Here is a 20,465-nt window from a genome sequence, read left to right on the forward strand (position 1 = left end):
TTGGGCTGCTTCTGCTTTAAACATAGTGTAGCCTTCTCCTAAAAGTAGCTTAAAAAAAAAAAAATCATTCAATAATAAGTTAGCTTACAGCCTAATATTCATCTTTTAGAAGAAAATCAGTCTTGATTCCCTTCATCTGAAGAACAGCAGTTCCCAAACATTATGGTTGTGACCTCTGTTATATTCCAGCACCTGGGGCCACACTAAATTTAACAGCAGATTAAACTGAACATGTTAGATTTATCACCTTGCTTACACTGGCTGAAACCTCAAACCTGGTTGTCTCAGGGAAGAGCCCCCACTCTCCCACAACTTCACAGTTCATGCTATTTCTTTGTATTTAATAACCTCACCCATCAAAACCATTCTCTGAGCACATGGAACCAGTGGAAACAACTCAGAGCTTTCAGTAAATACAGAAAGATGTCAACTTCCTCACTTAACTTCCCTGAACAACCCTTTCCTTGAGCCAAAACCAAGGTAAATAAGCCTTTAAACTAGGTACAAGCACCTTTGCTGATAAACACCACTGATCAGAATCAAGAGATACTAAGGCAAAGCTCAGCTTTACACGAGACAACGTCTGGGGCTTTAGACGTGTGTTTCAGGTCATTCAGTGAGGAGAGGAGAAAAGCAAACAAAAACCAGACACTGTGTTGTACTTTTTTGTTTTTATAGAATTTTTACAATATATTTATCTTCATTTGCATATTTTACCCACATCTGTAGCTTTCTTTTTACATGTTGAACTGAACTGGAATAAATCTAAAGGTCTGATATATTTTAAACAACTGATAAAAACTGCAGAGTAGTAAACCCGTAAGAAAAGAAATTATAAAACTCTTTTTTAAGTGTTTAATGAAAGCAAGTCAAATGTATCATTAGGAACAATACGGTTTGTTTTAAACACATCATAGGTGATTCAGGCAGGACAACTTTTTTTTTTGTTTCTTTTTATATTAGGCACATTTTTTTTCAGCATACCTGTTTTCCAGACAGTTTTATACTATTCAATAGCATCATCTGCATCCACTTGGAACTGCTGCAGGATGTTGAAAATGTGATTGATCATGAATATTCATTATTGGTGTTCTCTTCCTCTTTCTTTAAGACTATCAGAAGAAAAAAAAAAAAATTGGTGTTTCTTGTCTCTTAAAAAAAAATCCATAATGAACAATTTGAGTTGTAAGGCAGCAACAGATTCAGTGTCAACTCAGGTCACAGTCCTTCAGTTCCATCTAGTGGGTAGAAATTATATTTAGTGGACACTGTTCCTTCAGGGCAAGACGACTGACTTGCAAGGCCAGTGACTGCTGGTAGAGGAAGTTCAGTGGTACGCCTGGTAAGGAACGCTGGCCGCTCCTGTGTCATCCTGGCAGCCTCATGTCTTCATACAGAAAGCAAAAAGACAGTCCAATGGAAAAAAAAAATGTGACTGACAGAGCCATGACAGGTTCTATGAATGGTTTATTTACAGTCTTCATCCCTGATGTGACAAAAGAAAAAAGCTTTCTTTGACTAAACCAGGCTACATGCCTACACGCCTTAGCAAGTCGGCCCATTGCATCTCCTTGACTGCTCAGCCATGGCCTCACACCGAGGCAGTGAACAGAAAGTCCTACTGCTTGAGAAGAGCAATTTCAAAATGCTCACCTGTCCCATTGATACAACTCTCTAACATAGACTTCAGAACGTCTCATTTTGGTGCAGGAACTCCCCGTTCTCAGAATCTGTTCATGCTACTACAAAGTGTGAAATGGTTTCTCAGGGATCTCTCAGACACCCCTGCAGTGAGACTGCAAACTCAAGCACCTTACTCGGATGTGGGAACAAAATGATCCATGTTATTAAAGACACACCACAACTTTGATAATTTCTTTCCCATCATGATCTCATTCTGGAAGGAAGGAGGGCTTTAAGCTTCAGCTACAGTACACTAGAGGAGGTGTTTCAGAGCAGTATCTCTCTGCCTCCTTTCAGTCCTTGATAAATAGTTAATTTTTCCTGAATTCTGGCACTCTCATTTGATAAGGGGGGCACTCCATTCCTGAAGGCAATGGCTTCAGCATAGAGCTTTTTGGTCTTCAGTTTTAAGTCTTTCAGGCAGAAGAATCACATTCTGATTCAACCTCATCCCCTGAAGAAGCATTCACTTACACTCACCTGGCTGAACAGAAACAAGTCAAAACATCTTTAACTACAGCACTAGACGACATCCAAAAAAAGGGGATGTATTACTGCACATTTCCCTCTCAGAGGGAGATTGGACCACCCTTAAAATTCCAGCCCCAGCTGGTAAGACCATCATCTCAGAGGTCATCCCCCACAGCAGTGCTCCTGTGCACATTGCTATTCATGCACCGCTCACCTTTTAGACAAGCAAGGTCAACAAGCACATTCCTTTCTGACAGAACGACTGCTTTGACACAACTTGCATTTAGTTACTACTGAAGCTTTTGTTTGCCTTTTTTTCATATTCTAATGTTGAGGTGAGGAAGGGAAGAAGAAAATAATTAGCACTAAAAGTTGTCTGAATTCATACTTGACAAGACCAGCTCTACATACTGTCTAACGGTACAGGAAATACACCCCCAAATCCTTCTATGTTCTTTTTAACTCTTTGGAAAGGGAATAACCAGCGTAGCTGAGCAGGAAGAAAGCCAATTTATTTCAGCATAGAAGGTCTGCAATTCATTCCATGTTCACTAAGAGTAATGCAGTTATTGCTCTGTAAGATAAGACTGGATTGATCATTAACCCCCACCCTGAGTGCTGGGAGTCTGGGTTCCCAGCATCGCCGAGAAGGACCTCCTAAGCCACTAGTATCGAAATAATTAAAAGAAAAAAGCTTCACAAATAATTTCTTGTAAAGATGCGATCTTCGAGAAACATGTAAGTTCCTCAGTTCTTCATATTACCACCGCTTTGTGAATGGAGGCCAGCCTTTGCTCGCTGCACTACAACAATGTATTATTTAGAATAACACATTAGAGAGAAATTAAGGTAAGAACAGATGATCCAGCTGATTGAATCAAAGAACAGGAGAAACATTAACCTCTTGCATGGAAACCTCTAACTGCTATGCAAATCACCCAGAATTTGTTTTACAACCTGTAGTTTACTAAGAATTAAGGTTCTTTTCCTTGGGTAGTAGCCTTCAAAGCAAAAGCAAACATGACAGGATTCAAGTGTGGACCATTTCTGTGTCAGGCCACTGGATTCTGGTTTGCCTATTTCACTTCAATGATACATAAGAGATGCTGCTGACGGCATCACTCCGAGTTCAGCAAGATTTTCAAAGCTGTCACATTCCATCAATCAAGTTTCCTTGGGAGCAGATGACACCAACATGGGGGCCTTCCATTCTCATACTTCAGCTACCTTCTTTCATTTACTTCTTCTGAATAAAAAAAAATATTGTTCTGTTTACTCTAACATGCTACAATATGTGCATACATAACTGTAGGCGACGCGTGAGTTACTTCAAGATGTGCTTTTTCATTGAAGTGCGCTTTTACTTTTACAAACTCTACATCAAGGTGGAAGGAAGGAAGGCTGCAGAGTGCTCATACACTGAAGCTGAAGGAACTTTTCCTGAACGGATTTAAGATGTTTGTTCCAACATCCTATGGACAAACTACTCTATCCCATGCACTCCGGCCTGAGCCAGTATTAAACATTCCAGAAACTTGTTGATTTGTTTGGATAGTTAATGGCAAGGCTGATAGCAGCAATGTTTTTCAGGGCCTAGAAGAGAGAAGGAAAAATAAAGTCACGTCAAAGGTTCTCCTCAATCCACAACTGTAAAGAAATCCTTGTGTGAGATTAAACAGAAATAGACAAATAACCATCCTGTTTCCTCTCCTGGTAGTGCAGTAATTGTCAGGCATCCAGGTAGCTTCAGCAAGACAAATGCATTTCCAGTTGCCGAAAGACCAGCCCCCTACCCCATTTCCATGCTTTGGCAGTTGAGAGGTCAGTTCAGGAGAACAGATAACCCTGATTACACCCAGAAGCCAGTTTGTGGCACGTCATCTGACTATTAAAGGAGAACAGCATTTGTGCGTTGTTCATTCACAAATTCCAGAGGCCTGTCACGGTATCGTAAAGCCCAAGTACATTCATGTCTATTTTATAAAACTCCACTGGGCAATCAGAAGTCATTTATTATCTCTGTCTGCCAGAAAAATACCACAAAAACATACATCTCTGGGGCTGTGCAATCTTATTACCTGTGCTGTGCAGCGATGAAGATGATCTTCAGTATTTAAGGCAAGCAAATACTCCTGTAGAGTTCCAAGCTCCTGCAGCCAGAAAGCATTCAATGAACACCAACACTTCTACCAAAGATATCATCCTACTAATTAACATTCAAATGCTGATCATTATAGCTGTCTCCAAGGATCAAAGGTACCAGAACTACACACAAGACTCTCCTAGGCACAGTTTGTGACCACAGAAATCGGTTCATTACAGACTGTTCGTATGTAACGTTCAAAATCAAGAGTCATGACTATTAATTAAGGTCCTGTGATGGATAAGGCAACAGTGTGCCCCTCTATTAGAATTTGCTACCAGACTCCCCAAGAGAAAGTTGTTAATGTTTCTGGAGCATTTAATGTTTCTAAAGCTCTGATGAACTTTGCCAAGATAAAGGAAAACTGCCCTTAGTTTAACACTGAACTACATATCATTCCCAGCCCTGGGGAGAGGAGGGATAGAAATACAGGAACTGCTTACAGTAACTCTGTTTTCTGTAACAAAGAAGAGCTCTGCAAGTGCACGATGAAGAGGGAGGAGAATACCAGGCTTGGTCATGTCATGACACAAGTTGTTTTCCATATGGGTGAAAAGCTGCCAAAGTGGCTTCAACAAGGTGAGGTCACAGTCCCTGAAAAAAAGTAATTTAAACGAAATACTGATGAAATAGTAAGTAACTGTGATCTTCCGCCTGTTTCGGGGCGGGGGGAGGGAACTCAAGCAAATTTAAGAGAACAAAACCATGGAGTTTTGACAGTTAGGTGTACAAATGAAGGAAGAAACACAAGAAGTATTTTAAAATCTAAAATCAGTCAGGTGTTTCAGCACAATGAATTTCATTCTGAATCAGTGAAGTGGAGAAAGCCTCATATCCATGACTATGTCTAAATGACTTTTCTAAAACTGAGTGGCCTCCTGAAATGAGGACTTTAAAATAACTATATACCTCACTTTGCTAAATGCTCTAGCTCCACTGCTTGAAATTATACAATACCGAACTACAGCAGCGAGCAGGTGATGCCCTTGTATAGGGCAGACAGACAAAAACTGCTATCTAGCTTTACAAACAACTCCAACCCTGCTTCCTTCCTACTCCTGAGTTAAAGCTAGCTAATCCAAATGTCACTTATCGTACAGACAGGATGACAAATATTGTTCAATAGGGGGGGAGAGTGGGGAAACTCAATTTCAGAAACTATCATCAGATTAACACAAGAAAAATATTAAATATTATAAGCACAATGGAGACTTGATCCTTTAGCAATTCAATTTGTTGTCCACATGACAAAGTAGACATTTTCTGATGGAAAAACAAGTAAGGGACCTTGAAAAGATAATAAATCAGTGATTACAAGTAATACCAAGATCATTTTTCAGACTTGGACGTAGATCTGTGTATCTAAAATTTACAGAGAGTCAAACAATGGTTCTATGTAACTGTCCATTTTTATTACTATATGTGAATATACTTTTTGACTTCTCTATCAAAGTAAGCTAGTAGGATATTGTTATTTTCATGATCTTGCTTGTTCTGAACTCAAAGGACATAACAGAGATAAGTGTCAGCATTCCAGCACTGTTGTCTTCGTTTCCAGCATTTCTATTGCGTTAATGTGACAATGCACATTTGCAAGACACTATAAAAGCTCAATGTTTTTCTGAATGTGTATTTTCATAAGAAATACCCATGCCATACATACTTAAGCATTGGCAGACCTATCCCTTCTGAAACTCAATTACAGGCTTAGTGGCACAACTAAAAATAATAATTTCAAAGTTATTTATAGAGAATCAGATCATCATTTCACCAGTTTATTATTCCATCCTTACCTTAATTCTGAAGTATGGCTAATACAAAGAGAATAAATTTCTAGAAAATCAATTGAAATAATCTTTTTTGTCTTGTTTCAGGGAGATTTATTTTTCTGTACAACAACATCTGAATTCATTGGACCTTTTTTAAAGGCCAAGAAAGAAGAGAAAATGTTTTCAAAAAAACCCCTTATAATAAATTTCTGCTATCAAAATATTATCAGCTTAGTCAGTTTTTCTTCTCCTGCCCTTTGCCTTTTAGTGTACACCGTAGAACAGCACACTTACCTCTGGGCACTGCACTGCACTATCTTCAAGAGGAGGTGGATAGCCTTCAGACGCTGGTGGCCAGTCTGACGGCACGCTACCCCGACCTGCCATTCCCAGATTTTGGCCAGTGGGAGGTGAGGAACTACCCTTTCCTCAGACAGCATCTGCTTTAGAATTTCAAACCCTGGGAAAAAAATTCGAACAGCTGTTACTTCTGTAGGGACCCATTCTGTTCATATGCTCAGTTTCCTCCATATACTAAGTATTGCTTTGGCAAGTAAGAAATATCAAACAAAAATACAAAAAAAAAAAATTCTGAGATAATCCTAGACTATATCCTGACATCACAAGTCTTTTCTGAGGCAAAAAACTTCGAAAGAATCCTATCTGAAATAAAAGTTTTGCCCAAATAAGGCAAACAAAACTCAGGTCCTCACTATTATGTGATATGCAGTAGAGTTTTGCTGATTGCAAGTCATCCACCAGCTTCAATTTCGTTAAAAGTATTTAAGCTCTAAAATAAACTAACAAAACCTTTCATGCTATATCTAGAAATTAGATCCAGAAGCAGCCTATTCTAATGGATAACTACTTTTAAAAAACACAATTACAATTATTTCTGTTTCCAATTACGGCACCTTGGAGTGTCTACTAAATCCTGTGTGTAATTACTGTCATATAAAGAGACTTAGAACGCAAATAACATTATTATAATTGTTATCTCCAAGCCTCTGTGAAGATTTGGTATTTCTAGCATAAAGTCACAGCAAATAAGAGACCTTAGTCAAGTTTCAACTTGAACAAAACTAATTGTGTTATTTCTAAAACACTGGAGAAAGCAAATTCTAAGTCAAAAAAAGGGCTAACCACAAGTCTGTCAAAGCTCAGCAAAATAATTCCAAAAGTCCTTTCAGATACACCCTGACCAGTGCTCACCTGTCTGAAACCTTCCAAGATGACCTGCTGTCACTGTAAACTTATAACCCCACTCAGTGTTACTCATGTCAGACGTAAATCGGTAATAGAGTGTGTCTCCTGCGTGCAAGGGAAGGAAGAAAATCCACATTACTACCTTCTGAGTTAGTTTTGCTATCATAAATACAATTCAAATGAAAAGTTTGTCATTAAAATAAGTTAATCTTAGATATCATCTAAGATCTTTTACTTTTTGGCAATTATGAAATGCACAAAACAGGTTGATAAACAGGAAGCTGAAGCAAAACGCAGAGTGGTTTCCACTGCGTAAAGATACTTGCAAGGATAATGTCTCTTACATTTTTGTTAGCTACATACAAGAAGAGTGAGTTAAAGAAACTCGGTACTGTACACAGTCAGACTTCACTTTTCCAATTGTGTTAGGGATCAATTATGACTTATGAAAACAGAACCTCTACATAGGCAGCCAAGTTCACAGTCCATTATGCAAAAGGTAAAAAAATTGTGAAATTAAAGTTGCACTGCTCTTACAGGTCAGAAAACTAAATTGTGGACTTCTGCTCTAGCGAACAAAGTTGTTAACCACTTAAAAGTGGAAGAACTATCAAAATATTTAACCATTTTACAATCAGGCACTGGGACATTCAAGAAATCCTTCTTGTTGTAGCATCTACAGCTTCACAAACACTGGTAGTTAGCTGTAATGCTAAACTCAACATACCCTTACCCATTGTGCTCTGTAATATTAGATCTGGTTAAAGCTCAGAATTTCCTTCTGCTCCATGAAAAATCCTGTCAATCTGGGACAAATACGTTAGTTTTCATTGTGAAGCAGAATTTCAAAGTTTCAAGTGGAAGAAAAATTTTGAAAACATTTGTTAGGATTTAAAAAACAAAAATAAAATTCTAAAAAACTGTTCCCTTTTTCATCACGAAACGGAGTCATTGCTCTCTCCTGCTCCTAGGAGCCTTGAGGAAGCCCTGCCATCACATGAAAAGCCCAGAAGCCTTCAAATGCCTCGTTTCAGCTAAAGCCTGCTGAGTGAAATCAAGAGCCTTAATCCAGAGAGCCTTGGCTGGAAATGAAGTTTCACAAGGTGAAACCCCAGTTTCACAGCCAAGGCTGCTCCAAAACAATGGGCCTCAAAGTTCAGGTTCTTGGCAAAGCTCTGCAACTATTTGGGAGGAAAAGGAGGACAGAAAGAAGTTCATAAAAATCCAAAATACTTCTGCAGAGCACACATTTGTTTCTAACTAGCACCTTGTAATCCAAACTGCTTTGCTAAAGAAGTTCCGAAATCTATTTACAGCCACTGACAGCACTCGAACTCAAAAACTTCCTGCAACGCCACAGAGCTCAGCGGGCTAAAACAACTTAACATAAGAAGCATGGGACCATCCACTCCTTCAGCTCACCAGCATTTGCTACTGTGTTATCAAAAATGTGATTACAGAATACAGACTGAAGTTGTCAGTCAAATGACTGATTTTTTCAGCTATGCTCTGTGGCAACAGCTGGAGACAAGACACTGGCACACAGTTTGCTCTGAACACTAGTAAGATAAGCCTATCTGGTTTTTTTTTTAAAAAAATGTGCTTCCTGTGGAAAGAAAGACAAGGCAGAAACAATGTAAGTGAATATTGTGCAGAACAAGGACTGTGTTGGAAAAGAATCAAGATCAAAATTTGTTTCCAGTAGCTAAGTGCATGCTTTGACTGAGGCGTGGAAAAAAAAGGTCAAGTAGCAGAACAAGAGATAAGCCTGCTTTGAAGAAACAAATGCAAGAACAGCATGTCAGAAAAAACAGAGTGGGACAAGAAAAGGAGGTTTTTTTCCCCGACACATCTCATGAACATCTGTATTTAACTGTCATCTTTCAGTAGTTTCTCTCAAGAGTCCTGGATACCAGCAATTACATTTGCATTTTAAACCGCTGCATATTCACCTGGAAGCTCAAAATCATTCCATTTCTGCGGAGACCCGCTGAAGCTGTGCCGATCCTGCTGGAAATCACTGCTGCTGGACATGAGCAACTCATCGCAGCCTTCTTCTGTATTACACTGAGAGTCGAATTTGATTGAGAGGTAGATAGCACCGGGAATGTGAACTTTATCCTGAGAAACAAACATATGATCTTTGTATACGGTAATACCATATTACCAAGAAGCTACTTAACTTTCACCGTACGAACAAGGGAGATATAACAAATAGTATAGCATCTCCATGGGAAAAAAACTCTTTTATTATTTTTATCAGGAGCTAATTTAACAAATATAAAGCATTGCCTATTGTTTGCATTAGCTGTTAAGAGTATAAAAAATAATTGCTAGCAATGCTTTGCTTTTTTAAAAGTGCTAATAGTTGCTGCTATCAATCTCACTGCCACATCCTAAAGGTTTATACACATTTAAAAAATAAAAATCAGAAGAGTAAGAGCTGCAGGAAAAAAAAAAATCCCAAGACTGCTCAAAGGCAATAATTACTTACCAAAATATATTAAAAAAATGCTTTCAAACAATACCAAGAAAAGACAATCAGAAGCTGCTTGTGTCAGGAGAAGATAGTCTAAAACGAGGAAGACAAGAAAGAAAGACTCCACTCCTTGCATCTAACAGCACAAGGAAGTAACAGGCCAAGTGACACAGACCTTTGGATGGAAGGGTAGAAGTATTTGCTCATTAAGGCCCTGAAACCACTGAAGTATACGATCTGCTTCAAACACATGCACAGTAAAACCATTTAAGTTATGCGCTTTTCACATGATTGAATTAGGACTACATTAAAGTGCCCTATTGAACACAGTTCTTTAGAGGGCAAGGCCTCAGTCGTTTGGCATCAGCCTCTTCAACAGCAAGACTGAACAGGTATTTCACAGGTGCTTCAAGCACAGAATCGCACGGGTAAACACGTGGAACATGGCGAGACTTCTGCTCCAACCACCCTGATGTTTTTCAACTAGTCTTCAAATCATGCAGATCCACTGCACTCTTACACCGGTATAACTTACCTCAAAATTAGTGTTGTTGTTATAAGGATGCTTAGATTCACGTGTCTGGACTGCCATTCCGGGTTCCTCCATGAACTGGCAAGCTGTCAGGGCCATCGTCCCCAGCATGCTCTCACTGCACCTGTGCAGTACTTTCTGTAGAATCTGGGGAGAAGCAACATGTCATGTAAATACAATTTGCTATCAAAACAACATTTACAAACATATGCTGATGACTGACACAAGAGTCATTTCTAGCCACACATTTCAAAAGAGAGAATTGAGCTACTAGCCAGAAACTAGACAAATTCACAAATGATGTCTACAAGTGTCATCTCTGTAAGTGCAGAATATTTTACTCTGTTGTCTTTTTCAGATCTTAGTGTCTTTATCTGATAAAAACAATGAGATACACTAGCTACAGCTCTTTCCACAAGTGCTAGAATCAAGGCTAATCCATAAACCTTAGTCTCCACTTTTTCTTTTTTTCAAAAGTGCACAAAAGCTCCTGATGAGCAGTCCTGCTACATGAGACCCTTTACAGGTCACTATAACAACCTATTACACCTCTTCATCTGCAATTTCCTAACTCCTCCTATAAAACGTAATGCAAGCTGAGACCAAAAGGTTCCTCTCCCCATCAGCCAGAAATGGATTCCTTGGGGGACAGGAGTTTAAAAAACAAAGGCAGTATGTAGCACAGTCCCCTGAATGCATTCTTTGCCTCCACACACTTGCAGAAAAGCCTAAGACAAGGGCTGTGTCTTTGTATTTAATATGCCTTAGCAGATTTTTATTACATCAGTTCATCCTGTCATTTTCTGAACCTATATAAACACCCCGTGGCAACAACTTCAATGACATACTGTGTCAAGAACCAGTACTTTTGGTTTGTTTTGGACCTGCCACTTACTACCTTAATCTGACACTCCTTTGTTTTCTTACTGGGAGGGCCAGTGAATAACACTTGCTGTTTAACTTTTGTGTGCTGCCAACTGGTTTACAACTACAGAGGAGAAACAGACTTGTTCGTTACTACTCCTCCACCCATGCCCCCCTCAGGCAAAGATCCAGGATGAAGAAAACTAGTTGGTTCCTCATACTGAAGTTATTCCATAGCTATAATAATTCCTGCCACTCCAGACCTCTTCCCGTGCTACTGCATCTTAATTTTTTTTTTTTTTTTTTTTTTTTTTTAAAAATAAGATGAGGGAGTCGGGTCACATGCTGTAGTCCAGATGAGAGCACACTACTGGTTCAGTGGAATACCGATGCCTTCTGTTCTATTTTTAATTCCTTCTCTGAAGATTCCCAGCACTTGATTTCCTTCAACTGCTGTGAAGCATTGAGCTGACATTTTCATTACAACATTCTATTATAATTCCAAGATCACTTCCACCACGGTAACAGTCAGCTCATCAGTGGAGTAGCAGGTATTACAATATACACATTAAGATCTAATAAAAAGCAGCTTTCACAATGGACTGCCTATTTTATCAAATTTTCTCTATAAGATTTATTTTCCCATATAGCTCTCTCATAACTGAAAGAGTTGTCTCCATGGAGCTAGTTTTTCCATTTTCTGTTAATAAAATCAGTACATTAAGACACTGACAGATTCCAACTTCTTCAGAACTAATTTAAATTTTGGAGTTTCAATTTAGTTTAAAAAAGGAACAGCAAGTATTTTTGTTAGTCAGAGTCTCATGGCATGTAAGCACAGGGCTTGTTCACATGCGTAAGTGAAATCCACTTACTTTTTCCCATAACTGCTTTTCCTCTAGCTGCATAAGCATGTCCAGTATGTATGTCATATGGGCTGGGCCACTGAGGTCTAGGATTTCCTCATTTATTGCCACATCATCTGGCCACTCAGCTAACAATGATGCCAGCACATGCCTGGCATAAAGAACAGCAGTCGCCTCGTTCACACGATACAGGTAGTCCCTCACAGCCTTTTTACTTCTAGAGTCCAGCTCCTTGTGCAAGAGTATTGAACTCTTCGTGCGACGTTGTTTGGCGTAACTAAGCTGCAGATCACTCTCTGTGTTGGTTATCAGTTTCTGGGCGACTGGATTGGTTTCTTCTGTTGCTTTATCACAGAGCACAGGCTTTGACTGCAAAAAAAAGAAATGCAAGTTTGAAAATAAGCACTCAACATTTACTTCCTTATGTTTGGGTACCTGACCAGTCCATCAGACTGCAAGCTGAATTTACAAATCATAGAATCATACAATAGTTTGGGTTGGAGGGGACCTTTAAAGGTCATCTAGTCCAACGCCCCAAATCAATTTGTCTTTTACATACTGAAAATCAGATGCATCAAAGAACACAAACGTGTGATCTCTCACACACCTACAGGGACAGAATTCCTCAAAAATACTGTTTATGTCAATTGACTTCACTACGCACTGATGCATTCACCACTGCACACACGAGCAGAAACAGCAGTTAGAATTCTAACCAGAAGCGTTTATTTAAGCTGACCTACAGAGGTAAAGCAACAAAGTGCCATGCTATTTGTGACACAGAACCAGGCAAATTGGGAGGGACCTTTGGAGATCATTTGCTCCAAATCTGGCTTAAAGTTGAGCCAACTCCAAAATCAAGGCTTTGCCCAGTTAGGTTTGGAAAATTTCCAGGGGTGGATATTTCACAGCCTCTGTATAAGCAGTTCAAGGCCTATTTTTTTTTTCCTATAATTATGTGGAACTACTTCAGGAAGCCCTTGATCCAGTTTGCTACACAACTGATAGACAGCTGTGCTGGTGATACCATGCAGCCAGGAATCAGCACACAAAATAAAACAAAGAGCTATGGGATCATGCTATTGAATGGAAAACCTCAAGCTTGCAAGCGTAGTGTCTACTTTACAAGACAAATTCATTGCTTCCTTGTTCTGCTGAAGTTACTGTACAATAACAACAGTATGGTAAAACAGTAACATGGCATAAGTTTACAGTAATTAGATACAATCTCCCTTGTATAAGGAGAGGAAATTACAGCGTGCAATCACAATTTGTTCTCCTGATCTGAGAATCAAGTTCTCTTACTTCCTTAAGGAAGAAATACTTGCTTCTTGTTGTACCTGCTCATTCATTTTGACATAAAACATTAACAACAGATTACTTCAGATGTTAAAAAAAAAAATCTCAGGTTTGAAGTTACTAAGCAAAACTGAAGTTATTCAATGCCTAAATTAATTATTTCACCACTGCTCCTTTTAGTGGAGACGACCGTACCAAACAGGGTAAGATGATCATATCTGTGTCTACTGCTTTTGAACTCTGCTCCTCCAACCTCAAACGCTTGCTGGGTTGCCATTTCTGAGCCAGTGTTCGGATCCTCTCGTCTGTTGTAATTACATCTCCATCAAACCTTAAAAAAGGCAAAAGGAAAAAAAACACATAAATGTGTTTTGAAAGTAATGGAAACTAAATCAGTGCAATTAAATGCAAATTAATATTCCCACCTTCTGTTTTAGAAAGATTCATTAAATTCTACCTATTTTTATCATATTATGTTAATTAGCTTCCCTGGTCTAACAAGTCAAAGGTTTTACATGTTATAGGATTGCTCATCTCTGTGAGAACACGGTGGCTCCACGAGATGCTTTGATTACTAGAAGCCAGAAATAAGCTCTCCATTCTTCCTCAGTTCGGATAATTTAGAGACATAGTAGATCTTCATATGGGAGTTACAATATCAAAAAGAACATGCAATGGTTTTCAGAAATTAGTGACTTGTTTCCATAAATACAACTTAGTAGGAGTTTCCTTACTTTTTCACGCATGAAAACCAAATCGTATCCTTGGAACAATTTCTATTTGGCACCTATTAGCTTTTAGGTTACCACCGACACCTAGTAACTTTGTTTGTCTGCTGGACTCAGTCTTTCACATACCTCTTTTGAACTTCCAGGAAAAAAGAATCTGTTCTTTTCATTTGCAACTCATACATGGCTCGAAGAATATGGAGAGGTGCATTAAGTGCATCATGTGTCATCTGAGCACAGAGAATTGAAAAAAAAAAAAATATGACATTACAGAGGAAAAAGAAAGATAAATTTCTTTAAGGATGATCTAGGTATTATTTTCCCACTCATCCGATAGGTAGAGAATTAATGAGCTGCTTAATATCTGGATTACTAAAAATGAAAAAGAATTTAGCAACAAGCTTTATAATGATTTTGCAGTGTTTATTACTGTAGTCCTAGTATGAAGCTTTATTTCCTTTAGAAAACAATACATTGAAATTATAAACCCATATTCTGTAAATTTAGAAGAAAACAAGCTGTAAAAGCTACCAAGTATTTTATGCAACTAGCAAATTCACAGGAACTTCAAAGGAGGTAAAAATAAATTTAAGTACCAAGAAGCATATTTTGGTGGCTTCATCCAAACCCTCCAGAGGATCAAGTTTGTTCTGCTCTAAATCAACAGGACTGACAACAGGTTGCTCCACATCTTGATCTTGTTCCCTTTCTTCCAGTTCAGTATCCTCACGTTCAGCCAGGGAACTGATTTCTTTCTTTGAGGAATACAGCATTATTGACAAAATCTGCCCAGAAAAAAGGTAGCACATGGTGTGACAGCTGTAGATATTATTAGGGTATCTGCAATCCGCATTTCATATGAACATTATATGACTTTGACAGTGTTTAACACACACTATTCTAAAAAGAAGCAGCCCCTAAAAAAAAGAAAAAAAAACCCCAAAGCACAAAACCAAACCATTTCCCGCTTCACAAATGAGTTACGCCTTCCATGCTGCTACAAAGACAACTTAAGTGATTAGCCAAAAGTGTAAAAAACTGAGAATATAATTATTTAACTATTTCAGTACATCAAAGGTTTGAGGATTCTTAGACAAGAACAGAGCAGAGGTGACTATCACCAAAAAGCCAGCAATGCCCCTACACACTCTTCTGCTTTGAAAACATACCTTTGGCTTCAGCACAGCCAACACCACCAGTACTCATAATGGGAAGAAAATACAGTTACACACCTCCTTCGTGCTCCAACTTGTGTCAGCCTCAGTTCTGAGGAATAACATGGGCAGAGCTATGGCGAGACATTACAGTGCTCAGGGCAGAGCATTCATTTGGTGTGATGCTGCCCACAGGAGAGGAAGGTGGGACACCTCTGTGAGTCAGGGCTGGTTCTCTGGCTGTAGGTCAGGAGGCAGCAAGATGCCACAGTCCAGATCTTATTCTGCAATATTTGTAACCAACCACTTGGGGCAACTTTTCAGAGGAATTCCAGGGCGTTACTCTTTCTCTCTCTTATTGTTGCTACAGTCCTAAGTACAAATTAACACAACTCTTGCCTATTTTAAAATATAACTAACAGTTGAACCATACTTATCTCCCAGCAATTAATGAACATTCAGAAAGAATATGTCCATATGCATATTGATCTCCCCATATTGCACTGTGGTAATATCTTGTACATGTCAATGAGTAATGCAAATAATGTTTTTCTTTGAGATTAATTACTATTTTTTAAATTGAAGAATGGCATTTTCAAGAGTCTAAATAAAATTCATAAAAGAAACTGAGTAGGTGATTAATGCCTCATCTTGCAAATTTCCTTCAAATACAATCAGATTAATTAAAATCAGCTCCTGCTTTAAGGAAGTTGGACTACTACCTACTCAATTATGATGGACAGAGGAAGGTAGATTCAGGGAAACAGTTATGTGAACATTTTTGCACAGATTAATTAGAAATACTCTTTAGACTTCCTTCACAAAAGGGAAGTACAGTGCCATAGCCTTTCATGCCACTGTGTGAAGCCTGACTTTTTACAAAACATAACTTATTTTCTTACCTCCAAGTCTCTGAGAAGCCAGGTCTTGCTGAAGCCAGTTCCTTTGCTACATTTCTTCACTAGGAGCTTGAGTAAACCAGACTGAAGAAAGGCAGCTTGGATCTCCTTAAAACCATGAATCTACACACACAAGCAGACAGACAGATGCAAGTAAATAAATAGAGAAAAATGCATCACAATGCTTGCAAGGCCTTATCACACAGCCTCATGTAAAATTCCTGCCCAGATGAACTATGGTAGGGTTTTTTTTTCTTTCATTTCCCTAAAAAAAAAACACAACAAACCCCAAAACACAGATCCCCACTTCAGAGTATCATCTATGACATCCACACAGTAGTAACTGGATGTCTGTTTCGTTCTGACAGTCCAAAAAAAATACAGATCCTCTCTTCGAATACTTTAGGAGTAAGAAAAGGGGTAAGTGTGCTTCACTCCTTAAAGTGTTATCCCTACAAATTTCTTCTTCAGCTTTCACGAATAGTCACCCCCACAAAGGAAGCGTGATCCAACTTTCAACTCAGACTCATGAATGCTATTTAAAGTCTAGCAACAATTTCAGCCCCCTACAGACAGGGGATAAAAGGAGCCAGCTATGAGAGAAATGAAATTGTGTTAGTTCCCCAGTGTGCTTAGTCAATACCCAAGATCCGGCTGTGCAAGGTAGAATACAAACTTTTATTTATCTATTATATTCTACATGTCAGGCAAAAGATACCTTAAGTGTTCTGTAAAGCCCCTTTAGAGCAAGTGACAAGACCCAAGTTGCTTCGACTGCCTCCGCATAGCTACTGTCCATGCTGGTTTGCAGAAGGTGAGTGGATATAAGAACGAAGTGCTGGAGGTACTGCCTCAGCTGGGTCTGGGAATCACTGCCTTCTTGTCCACATTTCTGAATCAACTGATAATCCTTCACTACAAGAGAGAAAAAACACAATTCACCAGGTTCATTTAAGATGATGTGAAATCATCTCTTACCAGCAGATACGAGTAGGCTGAGACATGAACATAATCCATACGTGAAGTACATTCTAATAACTACAGTCACATTAAAGAGACTGTAGAAGAACCACCTATCTGCTTTGCTGTGGCAAAATTCCGCTCTCGTACTGGAATTATCTCAGTTTCATTGAGTAGTTAAGAAAATATTTCATTTTTCAGCGCAAGTTAAAAAACCTCTAGATAACTTCTGGCAACAGCTGATTATCTGCACATACTTGCACATAAATTGTTCAGCGTACAAAGCAGTGCATGTTGTATTTTACAATTAGAATGGGGAATATTCGACCTGCAATTGATATGATGAAATAAATCTTGCTGATGTTACTGTTTAAAATGCCAACAGTAAAAAAAATTAAAGCTTTTATATTCAAATCTTTCTTCACTATCAAAAAGCAGTTTAGTTTGTTATTTTTCCAAGTGTCTTTTAAACAACTTCAATAGTCAAATCTTAGGACAACCTTTGCTTTAACTTCACAATATCAGGTCACATATGCCAAAATTGAAAGCCCTCACTCCTAGAAATCCAGCTGATTTGTGATATGTTGAACATTTAGCTTGACTGAACTTTTAAACAAGGTGAAATACAGGAAGAAAATTCTCTCTGGTACAATGAATGACCCGGGAAGCAGCATCTAGCTTTGGGGTTTTGTTGTTGTTTTCTGGTGGTTTTGGGGTTTTTAATGGTCTTTAGACACCACAATAGCCAACACACTCTACTGATGTGCCCCAGAATGGATTATTCTAAAATATCCGGAACACATGCCCTGGAGTATACTCTGTTTCATGCTGTATAACTCTTTTTACATTTTTGTCTAAAATTTTAGGGGTATCCAAACTGTTTTAAAAAGTTCTTCCAGACAGGAAGAAAGCAGAGAAGATAGACTCCTGGTGTTTTATAAAGCACACGATTGAAGAAGTTCGGCCTCTCCTCATGGCATGTTTTTTTTTTTTTTTTTTTTTACAGGATCAGGAAAAAAACAGCCAACATAGCATCATTTCACAACCAATCAATCGATAATGGGTATGTTTGCGTTCATTCTTAGTCTTCATTTGCTAGTAGGTATCACATCTTGCCCACAGTGGAAACAGGCACTTCGTAAAAATGCAAAGTATTTTTGGAGCAACAAAATGGACTATCTCAAAAATGTTCAGGCTCTGAGCACCTTTCCTTTATATAGCAGCACCTAACTACACAGAGGCAGCATGTACATTTTTAAAAATCTGCAATTGTTTTAAAACATTAAGCACATGTCTGTAAAGGACAAAACACAAACAGTAAGCAAATCTCAAAACAGAAACAATTGCTTAACCAAAGGCCTATTTCTGAGATTTCTCAATTAATAAAATGATCAACAGTTTCCTAAATTCGTCAGAGTTTTAAAAAGAAAATGAGTCTTCACAATTTGGTTCAACCTACGAGCAGAAAATCAGGTGACTTACTAATAATGGAATTCAAACTCTGCAGACCTGCATAAAGTGGTCTAGTTAAAATATGCTTTTGGGTATCCATAAGAAACTCTAAGGAAATACTCTGTGATTCCTTGATAAAATAAAAATGTCACAGAACCTGTTTTTCTCTTTCGGGTTTTGATGTCTACTACAACTGCCCTGTTTTTCTCAGTGAAATGCTTCAGGATGATCACGTTATGAGGCTCATTAGCATTATCCATGTACACAGAACGAGTCCCCATACACAGCACCTGAAATTGCAGCAAAAGTTTCAGTTATGATTTGGAATACTTATCTGTAAATACACAGTCATCTTTTCTATTGGTTACATTTACTTATACTTGGGTATTGTATTTCTTAGCTGAACAATCTGCTCACTGCCAGGTATTTGCTGATCTTTAGAAAATGGCAGTTCACTTCTACAAAAAAAAATGCCTTCAACGATCAACTTAATGCTACACAGGCAATATATCAGTTCTGACTATCAAGAGTGAGACTGGATTGTTTCTCTTGTATAAAAAGCCCTTTCTGATAGTGAAACATACTAAGCTGGTTTTCTCCTGATAGTTTTAAGTAGCACTCAAAGAAATGCAAGGCAAAACCAGCTACATTATTCTTCATTATACAAACATTAATTGTGCACAAGTGGAAAGACGTGAACTCTGACATACACCGTGTTTTGACAGTTTATAACAGATGTCCCCAATTGATAAAATCCATAGTATTTAGAATTAGAAACCTAAAAGCTCTAACCAGTTTAGTTTCCTTTAGTATCAACAGGCCACTTACCTCAGGAAACCCAACCAGCACCAATAAAGTGAAGATATTGGTGTGCTTTAGCTGGAATGGCAGTTGCTTAATGCAATGGTCAGTGAAAGCAGCAATCACATTATGCCACTGCGCAGAAGAGTTCAAAGATCGAAGAATATCTGCCATGGAGCTTGCCCAGTCCAGACCTACACGACTGGAAAGCAAGAGCAGTCTGTATTAGGGAGGCTGACTACACACTTACCTGAAGCTATTTTTCCTCAAGACAGCATATCACTGTTAATCTGTCACAGCTAGAGCTTTCATATCATTATATAACTGTTTTTCCAAATATTTGAAGCTTTCATGTCAGCTGACACATGAATTGTTTTGGTTTTTATCATTACAGCATAAATACTACTCTATTTTCTTAAAAGGTTTACAGTCCCAAATCAAAGTTTGCTTGAACGTTGTCACCTTGAATTCCTAATTTTAGTTTACAGCTCAGAATTTTTCTGTACATAACAGCAAATGGTTTATATCCCACATACGTGACTACCTGCTCTCTCTCTGTGGACTACACGAGTAACCTAGAGAGACTGGCCTCCTTGCTCTGAAGTTACTCTTGGAGAAACTCCTTTTCCTCAGCTAATCCTCTGGATAATCTGCCTTTAAATTTCATACGCTTTTCTGTTTGTTTATGAACCTTCCCTGTAAAACATAGCCACAATGAAAAACAACACTGTCATATTTAACGAGCATGACATTAATTTTAGAATGCTTGAGAGCTTTCTCAAGATCCTCCAAAATGGAGCACCTACCCTGCCCCTCCTTGCTGCTTCCAGTGCAATTTTACTATACAAAATCCCTCTCTCACATAAAAAGGTCAGATCTGGAACTCAGCACTGGTGATAGTTACCACATGACACACTCTCCTCCTTTTCCATTGAGATATGTAACTCAACCGGAGATAATTAACGTCATACAAAAAAATATAGGACTGTATTTTGGTTTTCCTCAAAGTTTCAAAAACTTACTTCTTCCACCATAACATGCTACACAGGTAAGCACGGGAAATTAAGCCACTCTTCAACAGCCAGCCTTCTTTTGAAAGGAAATTAACAGATTCTGACTGCAACAAGGGCTGCAGATGCTAAGCTCTTTCCGTGATCAG

At 38.5% G+C, this 20,465-nt stretch overlaps 1 protein-coding gene across 5 annotated transcripts in view; it reads right to left on the reverse strand.

Moving 5' to 3' along the window:
• Positions 1-654: 654 nt before the first annotated feature.
• Positions 655-20,465, reverse strand: part of ZZEF1 (zinc finger ZZ-type and EF-hand domain containing 1) — a 58,912-nt gene continuing 39,101 nt past the window's right edge. For 4 of the 5 annotated variants that reach the window (XM_068415376.1, XM_068415377.1, XM_068415375.1 and 1 more), the window contains exons 41-55: positions 19,334-19,508; positions 18,663-18,795; positions 16,812-17,008; positions 16,097-16,216; positions 14,637-14,825; positions 14,170-14,270; positions 13,508-13,643; positions 12,023-12,382; positions 10,287-10,430; positions 9,225-9,393; positions 7,279-7,377; positions 6,361-6,526; positions 4,741-4,891; positions 4,233-4,304; positions 655-3,747 (exon numbers count right to left, since the gene is read on the reverse strand). In XM_068415376.1, the coding sequence (XP_068271477.1) occupies positions 3,673-3,747; positions 4,233-4,304; positions 4,741-4,891; positions 6,361-6,526; positions 7,279-7,377; positions 9,225-9,393; positions 10,287-10,430; positions 12,023-12,382; positions 13,508-13,643; positions 14,170-14,270; positions 14,637-14,825; positions 16,097-16,216; positions 16,812-17,008; positions 18,663-18,795; positions 19,334-19,508 (2,287 nt within the window). In that variant the 3' untranslated portion in view covers positions 655-3,672. Of the gene's footprint in view, positions 3,748-4,232; positions 4,305-4,740; positions 4,892-6,360; positions 6,527-7,278; positions 7,378-9,224; positions 9,394-10,286; positions 10,431-12,022; positions 12,383-13,507; positions 13,644-14,169; positions 14,271-14,636; positions 14,826-15,504; positions 15,567-16,096; positions 16,217-16,811; positions 17,009-18,662; positions 18,796-19,333; positions 19,509-20,465 lie in introns of those variants that run through there. The other variant, XM_068415378.1, reaches the window with a different exon arrangement.

This window comes from Nyctibius grandis, chromosome 18 (assembly GCF_013368605.1).
Source record: "Nyctibius grandis isolate bNycGra1 chromosome 18, bNycGra1.pri, whole genome shotgun sequence".
Lineage (NCBI taxonomy): Eukaryota > Metazoa > Chordata > Aves > Nyctibiiformes > Nyctibiidae > Nyctibius > Nyctibius grandis.